Consider the following 27,232-nt stretch of genomic DNA (forward strand, 5'->3'; position numbering starts at 1 on the left):
TTTGGGGAGCATCCTACACACACTTTGTTTTCTTAACTTAACATTGTACCATGGAGTTTATTCTGTAACAGTATATAGAGATAGTCCTCATTTCTTTTCACAGCTAAATGGTCCTCCTTGTTTGTGCCAAAGTGTATTCAGTCAGTTTCCTATTAATGACATTTGGATTATTTTTAGCCTACAAAAAAGTGCTGTAATGAATAACCCTGTGCATACCTTTTTTTCATATTTTTGCCAGTGTGTCTCTAGAATAAATTCCTAGAAAGAGGGATTACCAAGGTGAAGCTTAAATGCAAAAGTAACTTTGTTATATGAATCAAATATTTTTTGACCACTGCCTACAGTAAGAAATATATTTTACATCATGATCCAGATGTGTACACATAACTAAAACAAGTGTCACAATTTCCCTAGTATCTACAGTCTATTTCATTTTAAGAATTCAAGTTAAAATGCTAAAGCTACTAATGGATCTTGACTCAAAGTTTAAAAGACATTGGCTTGATCACGGATCTGCACACTTTTCCTGAAAGGGCCACATAGTAAATATTTTAGGCCTGTGGACTATTCCTGGACTCCACTCGGCCACGGTAGCCCACGAATTGTAGGCCATAAAAAAAAAATGAGGGGGCATGGCTGTGTTGCAATAAAATTTTACCTATAAAAACAGGTGGCTTTAGTTTACAGACCTCTGTTTGAGGTTAATCAAGCCCCCTGCAGGTGTTGGGATGAAGTCAGCTTCCTGTGAAGCACATTGATGTATGGAGGAAGGCAGATGACTGAATGAAACCAGGGTTTAGGAAGGAGAATGAAGAGAACAGCTGCTGGATAGGCAGCAATGGCTTATTACATTAACCTCGCTATTCCTAGTCACCACTCTGTGGTAACCTTCAAATATACATACATCCCCAATTATGTAATATAATGTAGTACTTGTTTGCCTGTGCTTTTTAGAATAGATAGATAGGAATGGTATAATATAAGGTCATGGCTCAGCTTTCCCCCAGATCTAATTCATGCACGTTCTTCAGGTATTTTTAAGTACTGTCTACCTCTCTGTGCTTCCAGGCCTGGTAATCAAAAATGATCAAAACATGCCACCCTCCCTCCATTGAGACCACTGCCTAGCCCTGTAGTTAAGACAGAGACATAGTATTTAAATGTAGCCCTTAAGGCATAGGGCTAAACCTTTAGGGAGAAAAGTTATATTGCTTGATGACAGGTGCCAGCTTATTTACATTTTAGCTAATTTTTGGATGTAAGGTACTTTGAAACCAACTAAGCTAAAGTAGATGGTACTTCCAGATCATAAGTATAATGATTATAATCTTTGACGTGATTGGAGGCAAAAACACCACAGGGACAATAAAGCCTGGATTAGTTAACCCTAGTTTTGACTGCAGAAGGAAAGGAGGATAATAAAGAGTAAAGTTAGTATTATAAAAGACCTAGTTCTTATTATTTGCAGTTGGGAAAAGAGGGGGCTTACAAGTCCTAAGAACAGGATAAGGATGAGAAGTGCCTGGAGCTTCTGTTTCTTGAATAGTATCTTGTATTAACAAGTCTTCTATGTGTTCAAAGTACTTCTACATGCTTCTCAAAGCAGTTACAAAGACCAAAGAAAGAAAGGAGCCAAATGGAATTAGCTTGATTTTATAGATGTAAAAAGTAAGCAACTTAACAAAGTTCTTCAGAAAGGAAGGGATGGAGCTGACAGTAGGGGGACCCCAGGCTTCCGAGTTAGGGAGCTGCTTGTCATCAAAGACCGGAAGTAACAGCACCGAAGGCTAATGCGCAGTGGCCTTTTTGTATATCCGCCTCCCTCCCCGACCCTCCACTCCTTGGCAGCTGACCAGATAACCCTAACCTCTCACCTAATACTACTCTTTCTCCTGTAGATTCTTTGTGGGAAAGAGATTCCTCGCTGGATCAACCGGCTTGCCTACTTCAGCTCCTGTATACCCTTTCTCCAGAGTTGCCTCCCAAAGGAGTGGCTCACTCCCGCAGCCCTGCAGTCTAGCGTCAGCCAAGAGCTCCAGGACGAACTGGAGGAAGCGGAGGATGCTGCAGCCTCCGCTTCCATGGCCAGCACTGCCGCAGGCTCCAGACCCGGGCGCCACACTAAACTGTAAATGTCTCCAAAGTCACGCATTCAGAACTGTCTCTGGCAGTTGAATATCACTAGAGAAGAGTAAAAGAGTAAATGTCCTCTGGATATTTTGTATGCAAAGATGGCTCTCCCCCAAATCCCAGTTTTTCAGCTCAGGATTATATTTGTAATCAAAAAAAAAAAAAAATCACTTGGCGCAGGAGGGAGAACTTTGTATGAAGCTGCCCTCTGTCTTTTTTACCCACTTGTAAATTTGGATTTACTTCTGTTTTATATAAGCTCTGTTAAGTTATGTTTACAGTATTTTGTATCGCTGTTTACAAATCTTGCATGGACTCCTGCCACCATGAAAGAAGAAAACCTTCATGTCTTCAAAAATTAGGCAGGTAATCTTTGTACACTTCTGACAATTGCCCGAGCTTCGGCATAAATAATAGGCACACAAGAAGGTACTTACACAGTTATAGTCACCATCACCTGCTTAAGAATTGTCTTTTAGGTTTGTGTTTGTTACCATTTTGGTACCAGGGTGCACAGAGGTGAAGGAGCACACACAGCCCTGAGGGCTTGGGACCTCGATCTGCGTGAGAGGCGCCCGACCCTGGGCACCCAGCACTCCCTCCACTCCAAGTGGTACATCTCCTGAGGTTCCCACCGAACGGTGGCTTTCATCCCAAATATCTGGCCACCTCCACGGGGTGGTATACTCCCATGTCAGTCTGGCTTTGATGCCTCTGATTCTATAAGTAAGATGTTTTTCGTTAAAGGTATTCTTACAAGTAACAAGTGTTTTTGCACATGTGTTGGGGGCTTCATTTTTATTTTAATATATATTGATATCCTCCCTGCAGAGGATTTTGTTTGTGGGGCAGGAATATCCTAAGTGGTAGCCTTCTGAGTAGCAGTGTGAGTTGACATTCAACTGCTTTTAAGTCTTCAGGCTACCTTTTATACCACACCTTGAAAACTAGAGTCTAAAGTAACACTCTCCAAAAAGTTAATACTTTGATATTTTAAACACTTTATGTACCGTACCAGAAAGAGTATGTTGCAGTTTGTTAGTTTGTTATGGGAGTAGTTTCACCTCATAATAGAAAGCTTAGTCTCATTGACCCCCTGTGGAAAACTCATATTTATGTGTCTTATTCATCTTTTTCTTTCTCTCAAATGTATGTCTCTTACATAACCTACTCGAAGAATGAAATTGTCACCACAGATAAGTCCTCATTAGCAAGGAATCTGTCTGCTCAAGTCTACTCCGAGTTTGACCCTTGGATGTAAGAGCCAAGTCATTACATGTCAAATTCAATTTTTCTGCCTTAAGAATGAATGTTCTACATAAAATATTGGATGCAGTGTATAAATTATCCAAGGCAGTGACTTCAGCTTTATATATATATATATATATATATATATATATATATATATATATATATATATATATATCGTTAGTTTTAAAATCATCTACTTTTATTTAAACTTCTAGATTGGATTGTTTGCTATTGCTTTTTGTAAGGATACATATCTTTCAGTACACTACATTTTTAACTTTTCCATAAGCTGATTTTGAGTCATTTTATCAAATTAAGCACACCCTGTTCATAGGGAAAATAAACCTTGGGTTTGACCTGAGGAAAATGAAGCCACTTAACCTAATTTATGCTTTTGACTGTTCTGTTGCTGGAAAGGAAAGCTTTTACCAATTATTCTCAGTTCTTTTAGCGGGGGGGGGGGGGGGGGGGGGGCAGAGCACTTGTTTTAAGAGATGTGACAGAAAGGAATCTACGATCTTTATGAAAAGTTGACCTGATTCAGGTCTAAAAATGAGATTTTGAATAAAATGCGAAGACTCTTGACAGTGAATCAGTTCACTCAAAGAAGAGTCCTATCACTAAAACCCAGGTTAGTGAAAAATGTTTGATGCCATTCGCTTGGGATTTTTTGTTTTTAATAATGTGATGGATTCCAGTTTTTTCTAATCCATTCAAATAGACATGAGTTTAAATCTGTGCTACGGACACACGTGAAGGAGTGGCCATTATTTAGGCACTTCTTGGCGAGTAGCCAGGAGCCTTCCACCTTTGCTTATCCAGAATCCAGCGCCTCAGCACACAAATGATTTTATTGTCTTTTTGTTGTACTGACTTTCATCTGCAGCATTTGGAGTTTAAAAATAGTGTTAAGGTCCTAGTAAAAATAAATAATGGCCCTGAGGCCAATTATCGTAGAACCACCAGATAAAATTCTGGACGTGAGATTGCTTGCAGTCTAATGGTACTTGAGGTTGAGAAATAAATGTCTTTACTTTAGAAAATCTCATTTAAGTCAGTTTGTCCACTACAGTTCAAAATTGAGGGTGAATTCAGTTAACTAGCATTTCACCAGCTTTCCCTTGCCCTTGGAGGAAAAGAATCTTGTTCTCAACCTGATCTCTGTTAAGAAAAATCCTATATAAAAAATCTGGTCATTAAGATACATGTGATATGATGGCATCAGATATTCTCTTCGTAGTTGTAACCAAGTGAAACACATTTCTCATTGTGGGTTGGACAGTAATATAGTGTTAAGAGGGTCAGAAGCTGCTGGTTTCTACTGTTTGTTTTCAGTGCCCTTGGGTTTTGTTTTTTCTTTGTTTCAACCCTAAGAAAGGGGCATCAGCTTTGGAAAGTGTGGCCTGTGGAATGGTAGAAGGCAGTGATGCAGCAGTAAAGAGAGCCTCCACTTGATGCCTGAAATCCAGCCCACTATTGTTCTGACCCACAGCAATAGTGCAAGTTACCTTCACCAGCATTTGTACATAGCAGGGAATTCTGGTTTTCACCAATGGATAGCATTGTGTGTATGAGGAGATTCAACCCTACAGACAGCTGCGGGACTCTATATCCATGGCTTCTTTCCATCACAAAACGGGTAGAAACTCATTCACTGCTTCAGGGTTCTAGTCTGTGTGTCTTCTAATGGGTCCATTTCTATAAGATACTCTGTAATTTTGATACATGCTGTGTTTTCTTTCAGTGACTAAGTTTAAAAGGCTTGGGTTTTGTCCAGCAAGCTGGCCATACTGCCATTGTACCCCTTTCCTTCAGTATGGTTTAGAGTGCAGCTCAGTCATTAGACTTTCATTGTCTCCTCAGTCAATACACATCTTCACTGTTTGAAAGGTGTTACAGCTGTTCAAGAATCTTCATGAACCTGAGGATAATTTCTTGTGAAGTTGAATGCAAATGTACTGTCATTCATAGTGTTTATATAAAAAAAAAAAATACCAGGAATCTTCACTTTTGCTACCTTGATATAGCATTGGGCTATCATGTTAACATTGAAATACATCAATTTATTAAAAAATACTTTTATAAGAAATGTTTTATAGTGCTTTTTGACCTCCAGGAGACTGCAAATGTTATATATTTGTGTTTGGGAGGGGTACTTTTGTTTGATATTTTTTATTTTTATAGTTTTAAAGGTTACACTCCATTTACAGTTATTACAGAGTATTGGCTTTACTCCCTGTGTTGTACAGTAGGTCCTTGTAGTCTGTCTCACGCCCAATAGGGAGATTATTTTTGAAACCCAAGAATCCCATCTGCTCTGCAGAAATACAGTCCGCCCTTCTCCATCATACATTTCTCTTGAATTTGCACGTACATTTACTCCCATGTATTCCCCTCGAGCTCAGGTCCACGGGCCAAGTCCTTAACTGTCAGAAGAGCATAACCACACCTGCTCCCAGGCAGCGGTGCCAGCCGCTTCTGGGGGATGGAGACAAGGCTGGGAAGGGAGAACATGCCCTCTTCTCTCCTCCAGGAGCGCAGGAGAGAGAACTGCAGGGGAATTGTCCCCACTGCTCGTGCACACACACTTCCCATCTAGAAGCATCAAGCAAGCAGGAGCCTGGGGGACTGCGCACCTCGTTTTCTACAAACCTAGTCAGCTTTGCACCTCCAACCTGACCCTTCCCCCGTCTCCATTGGCCTTTTGGTACCTAGCCAAGTAATATTTCCCTCCACAAACTCAAAAGACCTCTCTTGGATTAAGTATTATTAAAAAATAGGGCTTCGCTGGTGGCGCAGTGGTTGAGCGTCCGCCTGCCGAGGCAGGGGACACAGGTTCGTGCCCCGGTCCGGGAAGATCCCGCATGCCGCGGAGCGGCTGGGCCCGTGGGCCATGGCCGCTGAGCCTGCGCGTCCAGAGCCTGTGCTCCGCAACGGGAGAGGCCACAACAGTGAGAGGCCCGCGTACCGTAAAATCAATAATAATAATGGAGGGGCTTCCCTCGTGGCGCAGTGGTTAAGAATCTGCCTGTCAATGCAGTGGACACGGGTTCGAGCCCGGGTCCGGGAAGATCCCACATACCGTGGAACAACTAAGCCCGAGCACCACAGCTACTGAGCCTGTGCTCTAGAGCTCGCAAGCGACAACTCTTGAAGCCCGCGTGCCTAGAGCCCGTTCTCTGCAACAAGAGACGCCACCGCAGTGGGAAGCCTGCGCACCGCAATGAAGAGGGATCCCCTCGCACCGCAACTAGAGAAAGCCCGCATGCAGCAGTGAAGATCCAACGCATCCAAAAATCAATAAATTTAAATAAATTTTAAAAAATAATAATGGAGGTCATTTGTGGTCTGTCAATGCCTGTCCACTCTCTGCTAAGTAGGAATGATCTACAACTCATTTGTTCTCAAGGACAGGAGCCAAAGGGGAATTTTTCCCCTAGTCTACATAGGTTTTTGATAGACTATAACAAGTTGATCACCAACTCAAATCTGGTAAAGCAACTGGTTTTACCTGAGGGACGATGGTTTTTTCTTTCCCATTATTATCTGCTCCTGAAGTTCTCCTTATCACCCAGATACGGACCTTGTTCTAAGTGTGCAGAAGTCCACGCTAATAAAGATGAGTGGCTCCATGCTATGCATTCCAAGAGGTAGATTAGAGGCAGGCAGCTACTTATTTCCTTATGGATTCTAAACCCAGAGAACTGCTGAGCCCTCTCAAGCTTGTCCCTTTGATCCCTTCCCCAAAAGGAAAATCCTCCCAAAGAGGATCATACCTTGCTCCTACACTGGGAAGTGTGAAGAGTCCATCTTGTCAAGGCCAAGGGAAAAGCTAAGGTTAAGCGGGGCCTCCTCTGAATCCCAACTCGGTGAGGGAGGCATTCATTTCCAAAGGCTAGATGGGCGCACCTGTGCCCTGCAGCCCTGCCCTCACTGGGAGGGCTTTGTGGACCCAATCAAGAATGTACCACCCCCGGGCTGTTGAGGAGTGGCGTAGAGCCGTCTACATTGATCTCCCTGACCCCAGGACCCCTTCACTCAGGAAGAAGTGCCTGGTTCTACAAAACACTCATGGCCTTCGTGGGCCTCAGTTAGGGGAGCCATTGACCACCAGGCTGTATCTATCACACCCCTAACTCCCAGTGATTAGTGGGATTTAGTGCCTGGGCAACCTTCAGGTGCTTCTGAAGCTGCAGCCATGCAGAGGAAGCCACAGGCCTCACCAGGCTGTCCTTATAGCCTTGCAGGCAGGTGGACTCAGGGATAAAGTTACCAAAGTCACTAAGCCAGACTCCACAGAGGGAGCGTGGGAGGCCTGCTCTACTCATTCCACACTGGAAAAGGAATATGCATTGGACAGGGCAGTGAAAAAATTAGACAAGGAAAAGCCGTTCGGTCTACCTAGGACCCTCAGTCTTGGTGGCCAGTAATTATCCACCCAAATAGGGACTGGGATTTTCAAATTACAAAACGGAAAAAAGAAAAGCTAAGGGGAGCTAGGGCAGCCAGCTTGGCCCTAATCAAAGATAGAAAAAGACTCCTGTACCTTCCTCTCCCACTGGCGTCAATGAGTGGCCACCACAGAGCTGCCCTCACAGGCAGCTGACACACCACAGAAGGCCAGTATGCCCACGAATACGAAAAGGTGTCACGTTGAGTCTGGAAAGGCAGTGGGTTTTGTGGACAAGACAAAGGGGAAAGAGAAGTCCTCCTACAGTGCCCCTGCTGTGTGCTCCTTGGGCATTTAATTATCACAACAGCCTATGGCGTTATTCCTGCTTTACACCAAAGGAGTTTAGTGGTTAGTAGCCCAAGAACGCACAGACAGCATAAGGAAAACCCATATTTGAACCTAGCCAGTTGCAAGGCTTCTACTCTTTCCACCTAAGTACACTGCTTTCCTGCAGTGGAGAACCCGGGTCCAGTCCAGACCCACTGAGTCAGAATCAGCATATTAACAAAAGCTCCAGGCAATTCACCTGTACATTAAGGGTTCAGAAGTACTGCTCTTGCCCATAGGACTCTATTCTGCATGGTTCCAGCCTACTCTGCCCATAGAAATCAGAATTTCCTCGATGAGGTGACTCTGTCAGGCAGCCTGGACTCATGAATGTCTGAAGGACCCGGTAGCTGAATCTTCTCCAAAATTCAATAGAGGTGTGGTAGGATTTTCTGAATTTTTCCTGGGTTTGACCGAAACCATATAAATTATTCAAGGAGTACTCTAATAAATGTGAAAGATAAACTTGAACCCTCTGGAGTTACTTCAAGGAATGGTTACCTAGAAGTCCCTGATCCATGCACTAAGGATTCTGGACCGTAGTTTGAACTGATTATCCACCTTCCTGTGAGAGACCGCCAGGACTACACCCATCACGCGGCCATCCCTGCTGTTTTGCTTTAGATCACCAGAAGTTTCCGTGCCCAAATCCTCATCCCCAGCTACTCTGGGCATGCTCTCATTTGGCCAGCTCTCTCTCTCTCATCCTTACTGGCCCACCTTCCAATGTACCCTCTGGAACTCCCCGTCTGTGACAGGAAAATGCCCAATAGCCTCCACGTTTTCAAATGCTTCTTGACATCTCTGCTTTATGTGAAACCCAGCTGTCCCCTGTGGTGCTCTCTCCCTCGGGCTATGTGCCCTCGGTCTCCCATGCTTCTTTGCTTCCAAACCTCCGGCTCCACTGAAACCGTGCTACCGAGTGCTACCAGCTGCTGCCTCATGGCTCTCTTCTGCTCTCCCTCGCCTCCTCTGTCTTCCTCTCCACCTTCTTCCTGTCATCAGTGACTCTGCATTCATGCAGGTGACCCATCCAATACCCTAGCCCAGCATTTCTCTGCTGAGGCTCTATTGCCATCAGGGTAGGACGATCCTTTGTGCTAGACAGTCCTGCCCGTTACAAGACATGTGGCATCTCTACACTCTGTCCACTAATTACCAGCGTTTTCCCCGCTCCACAGTCGTGGCCACGTTAAGCATCCCCACACGTATTGCCCCCAGGAGGTAGGCAGCCCTATCCTGGCTTGAGGACTACCATCACTGTCTCAGGCTCCTGATCTCCTCACTTGCACCAGGCACGCAGACCTTGGACTTGTCATCACCAGTAACTGCGCCTCTGCTAAAATTTTCATTTCATGTAATCTCTGACCACTAACTTCCCAGCTCCCCTGAGTACCCCACACACTGAGACAAGTCTTTGACCTCATTAAGATCCCAAAGCCACTAAATTCAACACTCGTTTTACTAATATTAGTCCCGCCCCCATCTTTCATTTTTCTTCTCACTCAGCCTAAATTCCACGGTCTGTAATTAAACTGTTTCCGTCTCAGGATCCTCCACTTCTGTGCCCTCTTCTCGCTTCATCTCAAGGCCTGGCCAGCCCAGCCCTGTTCAGACCCAGACCTCTCTGTGCCTGATCCGCTGAATGTTGCTGGGGTGAACTCACACGACTGGGCTGACCAGTTTTATCTTAATGTTCCCGTCTCTCAGCGATTGGGCTGACCAGTTTTATCTTAATGCTCCCGTCTCTCAGCACCACACGCGGTTTCTTGCAGGTCCCTTGTAAGCCTGCTCGCTGTTCTCCCGGACGACACTTCAGACTTTATCTCTTCAAACCTCCCACGCGTTCCCCACACGCATTTCAGTTGAGAACCTCACTTTATGCTTCATTGAAAACCCAGTTTAGGCAGTTGACCTCTGTAATGGGGGAAAATACCCAGTTCTCCCTCCCTTGTGTTTCTCCCTTACTGTCACACAGAACACTTCACTTGGGACACTTCTTCACCAGATGTGTGGGGATTTTCCCTACACCAAGCAATTCTCCACGACACCAGCTGGTTGGCCTACAACTTAATTCTGACGCTATCTACCTGGAGATGACATCAGATCCCACAGGTTAAGCGCTCAGTCCCACAAGACTGCCCCCCACTTCAGATGCCAACTGCTAGTAGTACGGGCCCAGGTTACCCACGATTTCTGTCCAGCTTGGGTACAAATCCGAGGTTCCCAGGTTTGAGTCTGATTTGGTAGAGAGGCTCACAGAACTCAGGGTAACCCTTCCATTTACCGGTTTATTAAAGGATATGATAAAAAAAATACAAGTGGTGCTTCCCTGGTGGCGCAGTGGTTGGGAGTCCGCCTGCCGATGCAGGGGACACGGGTTCGTGCCCCGGTCCGGGAAGATCCCACATGCCGCGGAGCGGCTGGGCCCGGGAGCCATGGCCGCTGAGCCTGCGCGTCCAGAGCCTGTGCTCTGCAAGGCGAGGTCTGAGAGCGTCCTGGGCACAGGAGCTTCTGTCTCCGTGGAGTTGGGGTGCATCACCCTCCTGGTATGCGGATGTGTTCAGCCACCCGGAAACTCTCCAAACTTCATACTATTGGGATTTTATGGAGGCTTCTTCACGCAGGGATGATCAATTATTAACTCAATTTTCAGCCCCTCTCATCCTTCTAGAGAAGTGGAGGGGGGAGAATCGGGGGGTGGTAAAAATTCCAAGCCTTTAATCGTAGCTTAGTCTTTCTGGAGACCAGGAGCCATCAGGCACCCACCCAGAGTGGCCTCAATAGAACAAAGGTTCCCCTAGTGCTTGCATCACTTAGGAATTTACAAGGAAGGGTTCTAGGAGCTCTGTGCTTGGAATTGGGGCCAAAGACCAAGACATATATTTACTATTATCTCACAGCTTCCAATTTTTCAACCTACATACTCATTGGAGCTCGTACCCAGAGTCGCTGTCTGTGTTACAATGGGAAAACGTCCTTACTATTTTCAAAAGCCAAGCCTTCCTTTGTCACTGGATCCCACCCTCTCTCATCTCTGAAGGACTTGCTCCCACATTATTCCTTCTCTCCTTCAAAACACCAGTTTCCCTTTCTCCACTGGATCATTCCTGTGAGCATAAGACATGTTCCATGGTTTCTCAGCCAAAACCGAAAACCCAAGACAAACCTTCCCTTCACTCCCTCATCCCAAGCAGGGCAACATTTCCCGATTTCACTCCACAACAAAAGTTCATGCACTTTCATGTCCCATTCACTCTTATAAACAACATTTTGGTTTACATATATACGTGTCATACGTATACACACACACACATATATATGAAAGAATATATAGGATGTATATGTACAGTCTGAAAAATAATAAAACGAACACCTCCTGTACCCACCACCTAACACCCAGCCTAAAAAGTAGAACCTGAGCAGGACCTCAGAAGCACCATCTCCCTCCCCAGTCACTTCCTCCTCTCCCCCGCACTGCTATCCCGAACTCTGTGTAAATCATTCCTTTGCTTTTTCTTTTTAATGGTTTTCTAATACCCACATATGCATCCCAAGATAGTATAATTATTTGCTTATACCTATTTCAAAACTTTTTATGAATGGAATCATTTAGTATATATTCCCTTGTGATTTAAAAAATTTCTACATACTGTGGAATTCCCCGGTAGTCCAGTGGTTAGGACTCTGCACTTCCACTGCAGGGGGCCCGGGTTTGATCCCTGGTTGGGGAACTAAGATCCCGCAAGGTGCATGGCATGGCCAAAAAAAATTAAAAATTAAAAATTCTACATATTTCTTTAATTCATGCATGTTTATGTGTATAGTTATAGTTCATTTTCACTGCTGTATTCTTCTGTACAACTATACCACAGTTTTATTTATATATTCGACTTTTAATGGACATTTGGCCTGTTTCAATTTATGACTATGAATATCGTAAGGCATACCTTCTGCTGCAGATGGAAGGGTTCTTCTGGGGGTGGGGCTGTGAGGCTGGAGGGAAGATGGGAGGGTTTCCACTTCTCTGGGAGAGGAGCCGCAAAGTTGGAGGGAATGTACATCAAACTTTATTAATTTTTAGAAAAAAACAATGTATTCCTCTTACTGCACTTTCATTAAATAAAATCCTATTCAGCCTCCTCTCCATCTGCTAGTCAAACAGAGCTCCACAGGCTATTTTCTTATAATGTCGTATAATGAAATTTCAGAGCCTGGGCCTGAAAAGTATTTTTTTTCATTACTCAGAGGTGAGTGCTGTTCCCTGCTCCCACACAGCCACTGGGAGGACAATACTCAACATCACAAAAGTGGTTCAAAGAATCTGCTTGACAGGTGAGAATGTAGGGGATCGGCTGCCTCGTGTCAGAGGGGAAGGGGGTGAGCCCGGGAGGAGCCAGGGCTTGCGAAAGTATGAGTGGGTCCAGCAGAAGGAGACAGTGTTTGAGTCCCTCGGCAAGATCAGCCTGGCCTTAGCTGTTGCAGGAGGCGTGGCAAATTCTGCCTTGTATAATACAGATGCTGGGCACAGAGGTATCCTATCACCTTTGACCCGTTCTGTGGAGTGCAGGACATTGTTGTAGGAAAAGGGACTGGCTTTCTCATCCCTTGGGTACAGAAACCAATTATCTTTGTTTACCGCCCTCCAGCACGTAATGTGCCAGTAATCACTGGAAGCAAAGATTTACAGAATGTCAACATCACCCTGCGCATCGTCTTCCAGCCGGTTACTAGCCACTTCCCCGAATCTTCACCAGCATCAGAGAAGACTCTGATGAGCACATGCTGCCGTCCATCACTACAGAGATCCTCAGATCCGTGGTGGCTCACTGTGACGCTGGAGAACTTATCACCAGAGAGAGCTGGTCTCCAGACAGGTGAGCAATGACCTCATGGAGCAAGCAGCCACCTTTAGGCTCATCCTGGATGACATAACCCTTGACACATCTGACCTTCGGAAAGGAGTTCCCAGAAGTGGTGGAAGGCAAACAGATGGCTCAGCAGGAAGCAGAGAGAGCCAGATTTGTGATGGAAAAGGCTGAGCCGCAGAAGCAGCAGCCATCATCTCTGCGGAGGGCGATTTCAAGGCGGCAGAGCTGATAGCCAACTCACTTGCCCCTGCAGGCGACCGCCTGATTGAGCTGCGCAAGTTGGAGGCCTCGGAGGACATCACGTACCAGCCCGCCGGGCAGTCGGTGCTCTTCCAGCTGCCCCAGTGAGGCCCACACCTCCTGAGGCCATCTGGACCACAGCCCTGATGATTCTCAACGTCACATTCCCTCTTCCACCCCAGAAATCACTGTGAAACTTCATGATTGGTGTAAAGTGAAGGAAATAAAAGTAAAATCACTTCAGATCTCTAACTACTCTATCAAAGACAAAAAAAAAAAAAAGAACCTGCTTGTTTGGTTCAAAACTTTTAACGGAATGTGTCCTGTTCTCCCATGTAAAGTGGACACATGTGACTCTTCATCACTATCGGCAACTCAGAGCAGCAGGGTCTTGTTCGTCTCCTATGACTTTAGAAATTGTTGCCATATCCTGTGAAAATAACCACCATGTGAAAATAACCTCCAAAGAAACCAATATTTTGTTGCTTCTCTTAATTCACTGACTTAATTATAATGTTATAATAAATTGTCTCAGTATTCCTAAAAGTTATAGATACTTGAAAAAAACTTCTCTTACAGATCAGAAGAGGATCATGGCACTTTTCTCTTACATGCATCATGGAAAAATCAAAGCCCCTGCTAGATATGTTATAATATTTAACAAATCATCTGAAAGTCCTTGTATCATCTTGTCAACACTGGGTAATCAAAATTGTTTTCCAAGGTAGCTGTAACACTCTCCAATCCCACCAGCAGATTTTCATTCCCATTACTCCACACCCTTGCCTAGACTTGATATTGACTAACTCCTTAATGTTTGCAAGTCTGGTAGGCATAAATTGGCATCTAGCTGCACATCTAATTTGCATTTTCCTGACTATTAATAAGAGTAAGAATCTTTCTATGTTTCTGGGCCTTTTTTTTTTTTTTCTGTGAAATGTCTGTCCTATCTTTAGCCTACTTTTCTGTTAGGTTATTTATCTTTTTCTTACAGATTTGTAGAAAATAGTTACATATTCTGGCTACTCTTCTTTGACAATTCTATGTGTTACAAATATTTTCTCCCAGTTTGTTATTTGTCTTTTCACTGTCTTTAAAGTGTGTTTCTTGTTTGTTTGTTTGTTTGGTTGGTTGTTTGGGGCCATGCTGTGGCAGTGGAAGCATGGAGTATCAACCACTAGACCACCAGGGAAATCCTAAAGTATGTTTTGATAAACAAGTTCGTTTTAAAGTAGTCATTAATATCAGTATTTTTCTCTTTGGTGAATATTTTTTTAATCCTAAGAAATCCCTCTCTCCGCCTAAATTGGAAAGATATTCTGCTACGTTTTCTTCTCAATATTTCAATCTTTGCTTTTTGTATTTAAGAATTTAATCCAACCAGAATTGATTTTGTGTGTGTGTGTGTGAGTTATCTATTTCTTTTTTTCCATATAGGTAACTATTTGCCCTAACACAATACGTTGAATAGTCTACCCTTTACCCACTGACCTACAAGTTCCATTTCCATTAATCAAGTTTCCACATATATGTGAATCTGTTTCTGGGCTCTCTAGTTCCATTGGCCTATTTACTGTCTACAGACTAATGGTACACTGTCTTAATTACTAAGGCTTTATAATAACTCTCAATATGTGGTAAAGTAAGCTTCCCCATCTTCTTCTAGAAGTTATTTGGTTATTCTTGGCCCTTTACTCTTCCATGTATATTTTGGAATCAAATTCTCAAGTTACATACCCACACACAAATCCTATTGGAATTGCATTGAATTCATTTATCAATTTGTAAAGAACCAATATCTTTATGATATTGTCTTTATCCAAAAACATGATCCATCACTCCATGTATACTGACTTTCAGTGTCCTTCAATAAAGTTTTATAATTTTCTCCATAAAGGGCTCTCATGTATTTTGTTAGCTATATCCCTATGTTCCTTATATCTTTTTCTTGCTAGTGTAAATGATATCTTTTATTTCTTAATTATATTTTTCAGACTCATTGTTCCTCATATGTAAAAATGCCATTGACTTTTTCATTTTTTTAGAAAAATGATAGATGTTATTTTTTTAAACAGATTTGAATTAGTAGAAAAATTGATCAGAAGAGTTCTCATATACCGCCTCTCACACACATACTTTCCCCTACCATTAACATCTTACGTTAGTGTGGCACATTTATGAATTGATGAACCAGTTAATACATTATTATTAACTAAAGTCCATTTATATTAGGGCTCACTGTTGTGCTATTATACAGTTCTATGGGTTTTACCAAATGCATAATGTCACATATCCACCATTGAAGCATCACACAGAATAATTTTACTGCCTCAAAAGACCCATGTGAAAAAAACAAAAGACCCATGTGCTCCACTTATTCTTTTTCCCACCCCCCCTAATCCCTAAACCACTGGTGTTTTTACTGTCTTTCTATTTTTCTTTCCCAGAATGTCATGCAGTTGAAATCATACAATATGTAGTCTTTTCAGACTTGGCTTCTTTCACTTAGCAATATGTATTTAAGGTTCCTCCATGTCTTATCGTGGCTTGATACCTCATTTTTTTTTTTCTGAATAATATTCACTGTATGGATGTACCATAGTTTGTTTTTCCATTCACCTACTGAAAAACATCTTGGTGGCTTACAAGTTTTGGCAATTATAAATATAGCTACTATAAACATTCATGTGCAGGTTTTCGTGTGGACTTAAGCTTTCAAATCCTTTGGGTTCATACCAAGATACATGATTGCTGGATTATATGTTTAGCTCTGTAAGAAATTGCCAAACTCTCCAAAGTGGCTGTACCATTTTGCATTCCCACCAACAATAAGTGAGAGTTCCTGTTGCTCCACATCCTCATAAGTGCTTGGCATTGTCAGTATTTTGGATTTTGACCATTCAAATAGATGTACAGTGGTATCTCACTGTTTTAATTTGCGATTCCTTAATGACATAGGATGCTGAACATCTCTTTAATGCTTATTTGCCACCTGGATATCTTGTTTGATGAGGTAACTGTTAGATCTTTTGCCCATTTTTTTTTCTTTTCTTTTTTTTTTTATTTTTTGCAGTACGCGGGCCTCTCACTGTTGTGGCCTCTCCCGTTGTGGAGCACAGGCTCCAGACGCGCAGGCTCAGTGGCCATGGCTTACAGGTCCAGCCGCTCCGCGGCATGTAGGATCCTCCCGTACCGGGGCATGAACCCGTGTCCCCTGCATCGACAGGAGGACTCTCAACCACTGCGTCACCAGGGAAGCCCTTGACCACTTTTTAATTGGGCTATTTGTTTTCTTATTGTTGAGTTTTAAGAGTTCTTTGTATATTTTAAATAACAGTCCTTCAGCAGATATTTGTTTTGCAAATATTTTCTCCTACCTGTGACTGCAATTGTTTTTTATAGGTAAAGTTTTTTCCAGCAATTTTGCCAAACTCTCTTGTTAGTTTTAATTATATATTTGAGATTCTTTGGAGTTTTTTACATAGTCAGCTATATCATCTGCAAATCATGACAGTTCTGTTTCTTCCTTTCAAACCCATATAATTTTAATGTTGTCTGTTATTTATTTATCTCTATGCCTTTAGTTAAGACCTCCCAAGCAATGTTTCCTTGATCTTAAATGAAAGTTTTTGGCCTTTCAAGTTTTTGTCAAGTTTTGCTTCATGTACTTTGAAGCTCTATTATTGGGTGCCTAGACATTTAGAATTATGTTCTTAATGAATTGACCCCTTTATTATTATGAAAATCTCTTTCTTTATCCCTGGTTATATTCCTTGCTCTGAAGTCTACTTTGGTATTAATATAACCACTCTTTCTTATGATGTTTTTTATCTTTTTCCATCCTTTTATATTTTCAATTTGTGTGTCATTATATTTAAAGTGGGTGTTTTTTTTTAAACCTACAGCATATAATTGAATCTTGCATTTTTATCCCAGTGTGACAATCTCTTAGATTGGAGCTCTTGGACTTTCACGTGGAATGCAGTTATCAATATGTTTCCGTCTAAATCTACCACTTAGCTTTTTTTTTTTTTTTAACCATTTGTCCTGTGTTTTGTTTCTTTATTCCTTTTTCCTGACTTCTTTTGGATTTATTTAGCACAGTTTAGTATTCCATTTTATCTACTTTATTAGCAATCTGTCTTTGGGGTTTTTTTTTAATTATTTTTCTAGGGCGGTTTTAGGTTCCTATGTCTTTGGGTTTTGTTTTGTTCTGTTTCTAGTGGTTGCTCATGGTTCACAACTTGCATCATTACCTCATCACTGTCTACACTCAACTAATATTATACCACTTCACATATTATTGTTAGAACCTTAAAACAGTATACTTCAATTTTTTCTCTCCCATTCTCTGTGCTAGTTTTCATACATTTTAGTTCTATGTATGTTATAAACCACACAATACTTTGTCATTGTTTTTACTTTAAAATGGTTACCTTTTATTTTATTTTATTTTATTTTTTTTACCATATATATATATATTTTTAATATCTTTATTGGGGTATAATTGCTTTACAATAGTGTGTTAGTTTCTGCTTTATAACAAAGTGAATCAGCTATACATATACATATGCTCCCATGTGTCTTCCCTCTTGCGTCTCCCTCCCTCCCACTCTCCCCATCCCACCCCTCCAGGCTGTCCCAAAGCCCCGAGCTAATATCCCTGTGCCTTGCAGCTGCTTCCCCCTAGCTATCTACCTTACTACGTTTGTTAGTGTGTATATGTCCATGACTCTCCCTCGCCCTGTCAAAACTCACCCTTCCCCCTCCCCATATCCTCAAGTCCGTTCTCCAGTAGGTCTGCGTCTTTATTCCTGTCTTACCCCTAGGTTCTTCATGACATTTTTTCCCTTAAATTCCATATATATGTGTTAGCATACGGTATTTGTCTTTTTCTTTCTGACTTACTTCACTCTGTATGACAGACTCTAGGTCTATCCATCTCATTACAAATAACTCAATTTCATTTCTTTTTAAGGCTGAGTAATATTCCATTGTGTATATGTGCCACATCTTCTTTATCCATTCGTCCGATGATGGGCGCTTAGGTTCTTTCCATCTCCGGGCTATTGTAAATAGAGCTGCAATGAACATTTTGGTACACGACTCTTTTTGAATTTTGGTTTTCTCAGGGTATATGCCCAGTAGTGGGATTGCTGGGTCATATGGTAGTTCTATTTGTAGTTTTTTAAGGAACCTCCATACTGTTCTCCATAGTGGCTGAATCAATTCACATTCCCACCAGCAGTGCAAGAGTGTCCCCTTTTCTCCACACCCTCTCCAGCATTTATTGTTTCTAGATTTTTTGATGATGGCCATTCTGACTGGTGTGAGATGATATCTCATTGTAGTTTTGATTTGCATTTCTCTAATGATTAATGATGTTGAGCATTCTTTCATGTGTTTGTTGGCATTCTGTATATCTTCTTTGGAGAAATGTCTGTTTAGGTCTTCTGCCCATTTTTGGATGGGGTTGTTTGTTTTTTTGTTATTGAGCTGCATGAGCTGCTTGTAAATTTTGGAGATTAACCCTTTGTCAGTTGCTTCATTTGCAAATGTTTTCTCCCATTCTGAGGGTTGTCTTTTGGTCTTGATTATGGTTTCCTTTGCTGCGCTAAAATGGTTACCTTTTAAAGAAACTTTTAAATGACAAAAAATATTTAAAATCTACCCACATATTTACCACTTCCAGTGTTCTTTGTATAGATCCAAGTTTTCATCTGACATCATTTTCCTTTCACATGAAGAATTCTTTTAACCTTTCCTGTGATACAGTGGTTTTCTTGTAGTTTTCAAAATTTTGAAAAAATTTAGTCATTATGTCTTCAACTACTTTTTCTGCAGTGCTTCCCCTCACCTCACCCTTTCTCTTCTCCTTCTGAAAGTCAAATTACACATATGTTAGAATGCTTTGATATTGTCACATGGCCAAATGCTCTGACCTTTTCCCTAGTCTTTTTTCTCTGTGTTCTTTAGTGCAGATAGTTTCTATTCTATTACTGTGTGTTGATGATGATTGATATTTTCTTCTGCAGTGCTTAATCTTCTATAAATCCCAATATGTGAAATTTTTATTTAGTATATTATATGTTTTAGTCTCCAGAAATCTTCCATCTCTCCTCATTCTGTTCATGTTTTCCTTTAAATCCTTGAGCATACTTATAATAATTATATTAAAGTTCTTATTTGCTAATTCTATCATAGCTTTCATTTCTGGTTTGTTTGTTTTTAAATTCTGTCTGTTTTTATTGACTGATTTTTCTTCTGGTTGTGGGTCACATTCTTCTGCTTATTGGCATACATAATATTTTTTGATTGAATGTTATATGTTTCAAATGTTACATTGCTGAGTGTCTGTATTTTAAAGGATGTTGAGGGTTTTTGTTTTTTTTCTGGCTGGCAATTAAATTACTTGCAGATCAGTTTGATCTTTCCGAGGCTTGTTTGTAAGCTTTTATGGCTGGTTCGTAGTAGCCCATGCTCTAGGGGTGGCTTAGCCCTTCTATTAAGGTGTGACTCTTCAGGTCTCACTATGGAGTACCCCAGATGATTAACAAGGCCTTTCGAGTCTGACTGGTCAGACTCTGTCCTGTGGAGCTCTGGGAATTGTTTAGCTTAAAGCTTCCAGGTCATTCTTTGCCCAGATTCATGGAGTTTCACCCACTTCTTTGTCACTTAGTATCAAGCAAAGTCTCAAGGTGACCCCTATGGAGAATGCTGGATCTCTTTTCTCTACGTAACTATATCCTCTCTAGAACTCTGTCCCACAACTTGCAGCATCTTCTGCCTTCCTGAACTCTGAACCCTATCTTCTCAACTCAGTGACTCGTGCTCTGCTTGGGAACCCCCTCCCTACACTGTGGTCCAGAAGGTGCCTACAGGCAGAAAGCCAAGGCAGTTGTGAGGTTCACCTCACTTACTTCCTTTACCCCCTTCAGGGATCACAGTCTTGCACTGCCTGTGTCCAATGTCTGAAAATAGTTGTTCCACATCTCACATTCGATTTTTTAGATGCTTACAGCAGGAGAGCAAGTTGGAACCCTATTAGTCCATAATGGCCAGAATCAGAAGTCTCTTTTAATTTCTTAATGTGGTGAATTACATTAATTGATTTTCTAAATAATTGATTTTAAACTTTGCATTCCTTGCACATCTGGCCTAAACCCAACTTCCAACTTGGTCATTATATCTTCTTAATGTATTGCTGGATTTAGGATAGATAGACAGGAGCACAGACCGGTAGGTAAGTATATATATAGATAAGTAGATAGATAGGTATTCTAAGTTCTGGGTGAAATTGTCATATAATTTTCCTTTCTTGAAATGTCCTTGTCTGATTTTGGATTCAAGCTTGTGCTGGCCTTATAAAATGAATTAGGAAAAGTTTCTTCTGTTCTCTAGAAAAGTCTGTGTATGAGCAGAATGGTAAATTCCTTAAATGTTTTGTAGAACTAGGCTGTTAAGCTGACTGGACCTGATGATTTCTTCATGGGAATATTTTAAACTATTGATTCAATTTCATTAATAATTACAAGATTATTCAGATATTCAATTGTTTCTCAATTCTATCTTTTGTCAGTTATACTTTTGTAAGAATTTATCCATTTTATCTATTTTTTCAAACATAGTGCATAAAATTGTTCATAATATTCTTTTGTTACCATTTGAATTTCTTCTAGATATATAGTTATGTCCCCTTTTTTATTATTAATATTTTTTCCTTTTTCTCTCTCTCCCCTCCCTGACCCTTCTCTTTCAGTACTGCCAGTTTGGTTTTTCCGTTTTACAAGTTTTTTTTTTTTTTTTATTTCAAAAGATTAACTTTGGGGTTTATTTGTACTCTCTTATATGACTATATTGTCTGTCATTAATTTCTGCTTTTGCTTTTTTTAATGCTCCTTCTTTCTCTTTATTTTTTGGTTTATTATGCTATTCTTTGTTTTTCATGAATTCTCAGCTACTTTCAGAATTCACAATCTTGTTGTCTAATTTAAATCATATATTTTCCTCAAAAGATTGTGTTCCTCAGGTTCTGTTACATAATATTGGTGATATCATCTAGCTCAGAATAGTTTCTAGTCTTCAATATTACTTATTCTTTTTTTAAAAACATCTTTATTGGAGTATAATTGCTTTACAACAGTGTTAGTTTCTGCTGTATAACAAAGTAAATCAGCTATACGTATACATATATCCCCATATTTCCTCCCTCTTCTGTCTCCCTCCCACCCTCCCTATCCCATCCCTCTAGGTGGTCACAAACCACCGAGCTGATCTCCCTGTGCTATGCAGCTGCTTCCCACTAGCTATCTATTTTACATTTGGTAATGTACAATATTATCTATTCTTTAACCCACAAGTTTTTTTAGAATTATGTGCATTAATTTTAAAACTCATGAGAATTTTCTAATTATCTTTTATTGATTTTCCATTTAATTGCATTGTAGGCCAAAAATGTTGACTGTATACTAATTCTTTGAAAGTTGTTAAGGTTTAATAGCCTACTGCATGATTAATTTTTTTCTTCCAGTTTTATAGAGATATAATTGACATACAGTGCTGTATAAGTTTAAGACGTTCAGCATAATGATTGGACTTACATACAACATGAAAAGTTTATCACAGTAAGTTTAGTGAACATCCATCATATCATATAGATACAAAATTAAAGAAATAGAAAAAAATTTTGTGTGTGGTGAGAACTCAGAATTTATACTCAACATTCATATAAAACATACAGCAGTGTTTATATTCACAATGTTGTACATTATGTCCCTAGTACTCATTTATCTTATAACTGGAAGTTGGTACCTTTTGACTGTCTTCATCCAATTCCCTGTTCCCCCACCCCCTGCCTCTAGTAACCACGAATATGATCTCTTTTTCTATGAGATTAATTATTTATTTATTTTTTAATGACATACTATTTGCATATAACACATCCTCCCATATAATTTTTATTTATTTATTTTTCAACATTTTATTTATTTATTTTTGTTTATATATTTATTGGCTGCATTGGGTCTTCATTGCTGTACAAGGTCTTTCTCTAGTTGCAGCGAGTGGGGGCTACTCTTCGTTGCGGTGTGCAGGCTTCTCATTGTGGTGGTTTCTCTTGTTGCGGAGCATGGGCTCTAGGCATGCAGGCTTCAGTAGCTGTGGCACGCAGGCTCAGTAGTTGTGGCTCACGGGCTCTCAAGCACAGGCTCAGTAGTTGTGGCTCATGGGCTTAGTTGCTCTGCGGCATGTGGGATCTTCCCGGACCAGGGCTCGAACCCATGTCCCTTGAATTGACAGCCGGATTCTTAACCACTGAGTCACCAGGGAAGTCCCATATGAGCTTATTTGTTTTTGAAGCATAATTGATTTACAACACTGCAGGAACTCCTGGTACATGACCTAGTGATTCAATATTTCTATACATTTCAAAATGATCACCACAATAAGTCTAGTTACGATACCACCATTCAAATATATTACAGGGTTATCAACTATATTCCCTGCACTGTACATTTCATACCTGTGACTCATTTATTTTGCAACTTGAAATTTGTACCTCTTAATCTCCCTCACCTATTTCTTTCATCCCCCACCCCCCTCCCCTCTAGCAACCACCTGTTTTCTCTCTGTATCTATAACTTTGTTTCTGTTTTGTTATGTTTGTTCATTTGTTTTATTTTTTAGATTCCACGTATTAGTGAAATCATACAGTATTTGTCTTTCTCTGTCTGACTTATTTCACTTAGCATAGTACCCTCTAGGTATATCCAGGTTGTCACAAATGGCAATATTTTATTCTTTTCTATGGCAGAGTAATATTTCAGTGTGTGTGTGTGTGTATCACATTTTCTTTTTCCATTATTCTATGGATGGAAGCTTGGGTTGCTTCCATTTCTTGACTATTGTAAATAATGCTGCAATGAACATAGAAGTGTGTATATCTTTTCTAGTTAGTGTTTTTGTTTTCTTCAGATAGATACCCAAGAGTGGAATTGCTGTATCATATGGTAGTTGTTTTTTCAATTTTTAGAAGAATCTCCATGTTGTTTTCCATAGTGGCTGCACCAATTTACATTCAGTACACGAGTGTTCCCTTTTCTCCACATCTTCGCCAACACTTGCCATTTGTTGTCTTTTTGATAACAGCCATTCTTACAGGTGTGAGGTGATATCTCATTATGGTTTTGATTTACATTTCCCTGATGATTAGTGAAGTTGAGCATCTTTTCATGTGCCTTTTGGCCAACTGTATGTATTCTTTGGGAAAATATCTATTCAGGTCCTCTGCCCATTTTTTAATTGGGTTATTTGTTTTGGTCTTGTGTGTGTGTGTGTGTGTGTGTGTGTGTGTGTGTGTGTGTGGAGTTGTATGAGTTCTTTGTATATTTTGGATATTAACCACTTATCAGATATATTATCTGCAAATATCTTCTCCCATTCAGTAGTGACCTTTTTGTTTTGTGAATAGTTTCCTTCACTGTGGAAAAGCTTTTTCATTTTATGTAGTCCCATTTGTTTATTTTTTCTTTCGTTTTCCTTAGTTGAAAAGAAATATTCAAAAAATATTACTAAGATTGATATCAAAGAGAGTACTGCTAATGTTTTCTTCAAGAAGTTTTATGGTTTCAGATTTTACCTTTATGTTGTTAATCCATTTAGAATTCATTTCTGTGCTTGGTATAAGAGAGTAGTCCAGTTTGATTCATTTGCATATAACTGTCCAGTGTTCTGAACACCATCTATTGAAGAGGCTGTCTTTTCCCCATTGTATATTCTTGCCTCCTTTGTTATAGAATAATTGCCCATATTAGTGTGGGTTTATTTCTAAACTCTCTGTGCTGGCTGTAGTGTCTCCATACAAATTTTAGAATTATCTGTTCTAGACCTGTGAAAAATGTCATTAGAATTTTGATAGGGATTGCATTGAATCTGAAGATTGCCTTGGGTAGTATGGTCATTTTAACAATATTAATTTTTCCAATCCATTAACACAGTACATCTTTCCATCTGTTTGTGTTGTCTTCAATTTTTTTCATCAGTGTCTTAGAGTTTTCCAAGTAAAAATTTTTACCTCCTTAGTTACATTTCTTTCTAGATATTTTATTCTTTTTGATGCAATTGTAAGTAGGATTGTTTCCTTAATTTCTTTTTCTGGTAGTTTGTTGTTAGTGTATAGAAATGCAACAGATTTCAGTATATTAATTTTGTATCCTGCAATTTTAACAAATTCATTGATGAGCTCTAGTAGTTTTCTGGTGGTATCTTGAGGATTTTCTATGTATAGTGTCATATCATCTGCAACCAGTGACAGTTTTACTTCTTCCTTTCCAGTTTGGATTCCTTTTATTTATTTCTCTTATCTGATTACTGTGGCAAGTACTTCTAATACTGTGTTAAATAAAAGTTGTGAGAGTGGGCACCCTTGCCTTTTTCCTGATCTTAGAAAATGCTTTCAACTCTTCACCATTGAATATGATGTTAGCTGTGGGCTTATCATATATGCCCTTTATCATGTTGTGGTATGTTCCCTCTCTACCCACTTTATGGAGAGTTTTTATAATGAATGGATGTTGAGTGTTGTCAAAAGCTTTTTCTGCATCTATTGTGGTCATCATATAATATTTTTTCTTCAATTTATTAATGTGATATATCACACTGATTGATTTGCAGATATTGCAGCCCTGGGGTAAATCTCACTTGATCATGGCATATGATCCTTTTAATGTATTGTAATTCTGTTTGCTAATATTTTGTTGAGAATTTTTGCATGTATGTTCATCAGTGATATTGGCCTGTAATTTTCTCTTTCTGTGGTATCTTCATCTTCTTTTGATATCAGGATGATGCTGGCCTTGTAGAATGAGTTCAGAAACATTTCTTTCTCTGCAATTTTTTGGGAACAGTTTGAAGGGATGGGCATTAACTCTTCTCTAAATGGTAGAAAATACTGGTAAAGCCATCTGGTCATGGACTTTTATTGAGGGGGGAATTTTTTTATTACCATTTCAATTACTGGTAATTGCTTTGTTCATATAATCTATTTCTTCATGGTTCAGTCTTGGGATATTATACATTTCTAGGGATTTGCCTATTTCTTCTAGGTTGCTCATTTTATTGGCATATAATTGTTAATATTAATCTCTTATGATCCTTTGTATTTCTGGCAGTTGTAACTTCTCCTCTTTCATTTCTGATTTTATTGACTTGGGTCCTCTTTCTTTTTTCTTGACGAGTTTGGCTAAATGTTTATCAATTTTGTTTATGCTTTCGAAGAACCGGCTCTTAATTTCATTGATTTTTTTCTATTGTTTTTTAAGTCTCTATTTCATTAATTTCTGGCCTGATCTTTATGTTTCTATCCTTCTATTAATTTGGGGTTTTGTTTGTTCTTCTTTTTTTAGTTCCTTTTGGCATAAGTTTAGGTTGTTTATTTGAGATTTTTCTTGTTTCTTGACTAGGCTTGTATCTTTATAAACTTCCCTCTTAGAACTGCTTTTTCTGCATCCCATAGATTTTGGATCACTGTGTTTTCATTTTCATTTGTTTCCAGGTATTTTTTTATTTCCTCTTTGATTTCTTCTGTGACCCATTGGTTGTTTAGTAGCATATTGTTTAGCCTCTTCATGTTTGTGATTTTTGCAGTTTTCTTTTTCTTGTAGTTGATTTCTGATCTCATAGCACTGTGGTCAGAAAAGATGCTTGATTTGATTTCAGTGTTCTTAAATTTACAAAGACTTGTTTTGTGGACTAGCATGTGATCCTGGAGAATGTTCCAGGTGCACTTAAAAAGAATGTGTATTCTGCCCACTTTTGGATGGAATGCTTTATATATAGCTATTAAATCCAGCTGGTATAATGTGTCATTTAAGGCCAGTGTTTTCTTACTGATTTTCTGTCTGGATTGTCTTTCCATTAATGTAAGTAGGGTGTTAAAGTCCCCTACTATTATTGTATTACTGTCAATTTTTCCTTTCATGTCTGTTAATATTTGCTTTATGAATTTAGGTATGCCTGTATTGGGTGCATATATATTTGCAACAGTTATATTTTCTTGAATTGATCCCTTAATCATTATGTAATATCCGTCTTTGTCTCTTGTTACAGTCTTTGCTTTAAAGTCTATTTTGTCTGATATAAGTATTAGTACCCAGTTTTCTTTTGATTTCCATTTTCATGGAATATGTTTTTCTATCATCTCACTGTCAGTCTGTATGTGTCTTTAGGTCTAATGTGTCTTTTGCAGGCAGCATATATATGGGTCTTGTTTTTGTAACCATTCAGCCACTCTATGTCTTTCGATTGGAGTATTAAGTCCATTTACATTTAAAGTAATTACTGATTATTATGTATTTATTGTCATTTTGTTAATTGTTTTTGTAGTTCTTTTTTGTTCCTCTCCTTTCTTCTCTTGTGATTTGATGACTATCTTTAGTGTTATGTTTCAATTCTTTTTTGGTTTGTTGTTATCATAATATATATATGTATCATAATATATAGATGATTACTTGATATCTGATTATTCTAAGTTGCTGATCTCTTAAGTTCAACAACTCTGCAATTTTCCTCCTCCTCCATGTTTATTGTTTTTGACATCATATTTTACATCTTTTTGTTTTGTTTATGTATGACTTAACTACTTATTGCAGATATAGATGATTTTGCTTCTTTTGTCTTTTAACTTTCCTACTAGGAAGGTTACATATATGGTTGATTTACTACTTTTACTGTGTATTTGCCTATACCAATAAGATTTTTCCTTTTGCAATTTCATGTTTTTAGTTGTGGGATCAGTTTTTCTTAAGTGTTCCATGAGTGTTTATTCACCAGTTATTGGGCACATTTTTCTCTACATGTTGATGAGATCGAGTTTGTTAATTTTGCTGTTCAAATCTGCTATACCCTTGCTGAATTTTTTTTCATCTACTTGATTAATTATAAAATCCCTTACTAAGACGATGGT

At 39.7% G+C, this 27,232-nt stretch overlaps 1 protein-coding gene, 1 non-coding gene and 1 pseudogene across 4 annotated transcripts in view; all 3 read left to right on the forward strand.

Annotated features, from left to right (window-relative positions):
• The window catches only part of DESI2 (desumoylating isopeptidase 2), a 41,583-nt gene extending 36,188 nt beyond the window's left edge, over positions 1–5,395 (forward strand). For all 3 annotated transcript variants that reach the window (XM_032646424.1, XM_032646431.1, XM_032646440.1), the window contains one exon: positions 1,899–5,395. In XM_032646424.1, the coding sequence (XP_032502315.1) occupies positions 1,899–2,132 (234 nt within the window). In that variant the 3' untranslated portion in view covers positions 2,133–5,395. The remainder of the gene's footprint in view (positions 1–1,898) is intronic.
• Positions 5,396–11,822: 6,427 nt separating this feature from the next.
• TRNAG-UCC lies at positions 11,823–11,895 on the forward strand. The gene has a single exon. It is a non-coding gene; the product is annotated as a tRNA-Gly (tRNA).
• Positions 11,896–12,360: 465 nt separating this feature from the next.
• On the forward strand, positions 12,361–13,380 carry LOC116741445 (annotated as a pseudogene).
• Positions 13,381–27,232: the final 13,852 nt, after the last annotated feature.

This window comes from Phocoena sinus, chromosome 1, assembly GCF_008692025.1.
Source record: "Phocoena sinus isolate mPhoSin1 chromosome 1, mPhoSin1.pri, whole genome shotgun sequence".
NCBI classification, from domain to species: Eukaryota; Metazoa; Chordata; class Mammalia; order Artiodactyla; family Phocoenidae; genus Phocoena; species Phocoena sinus.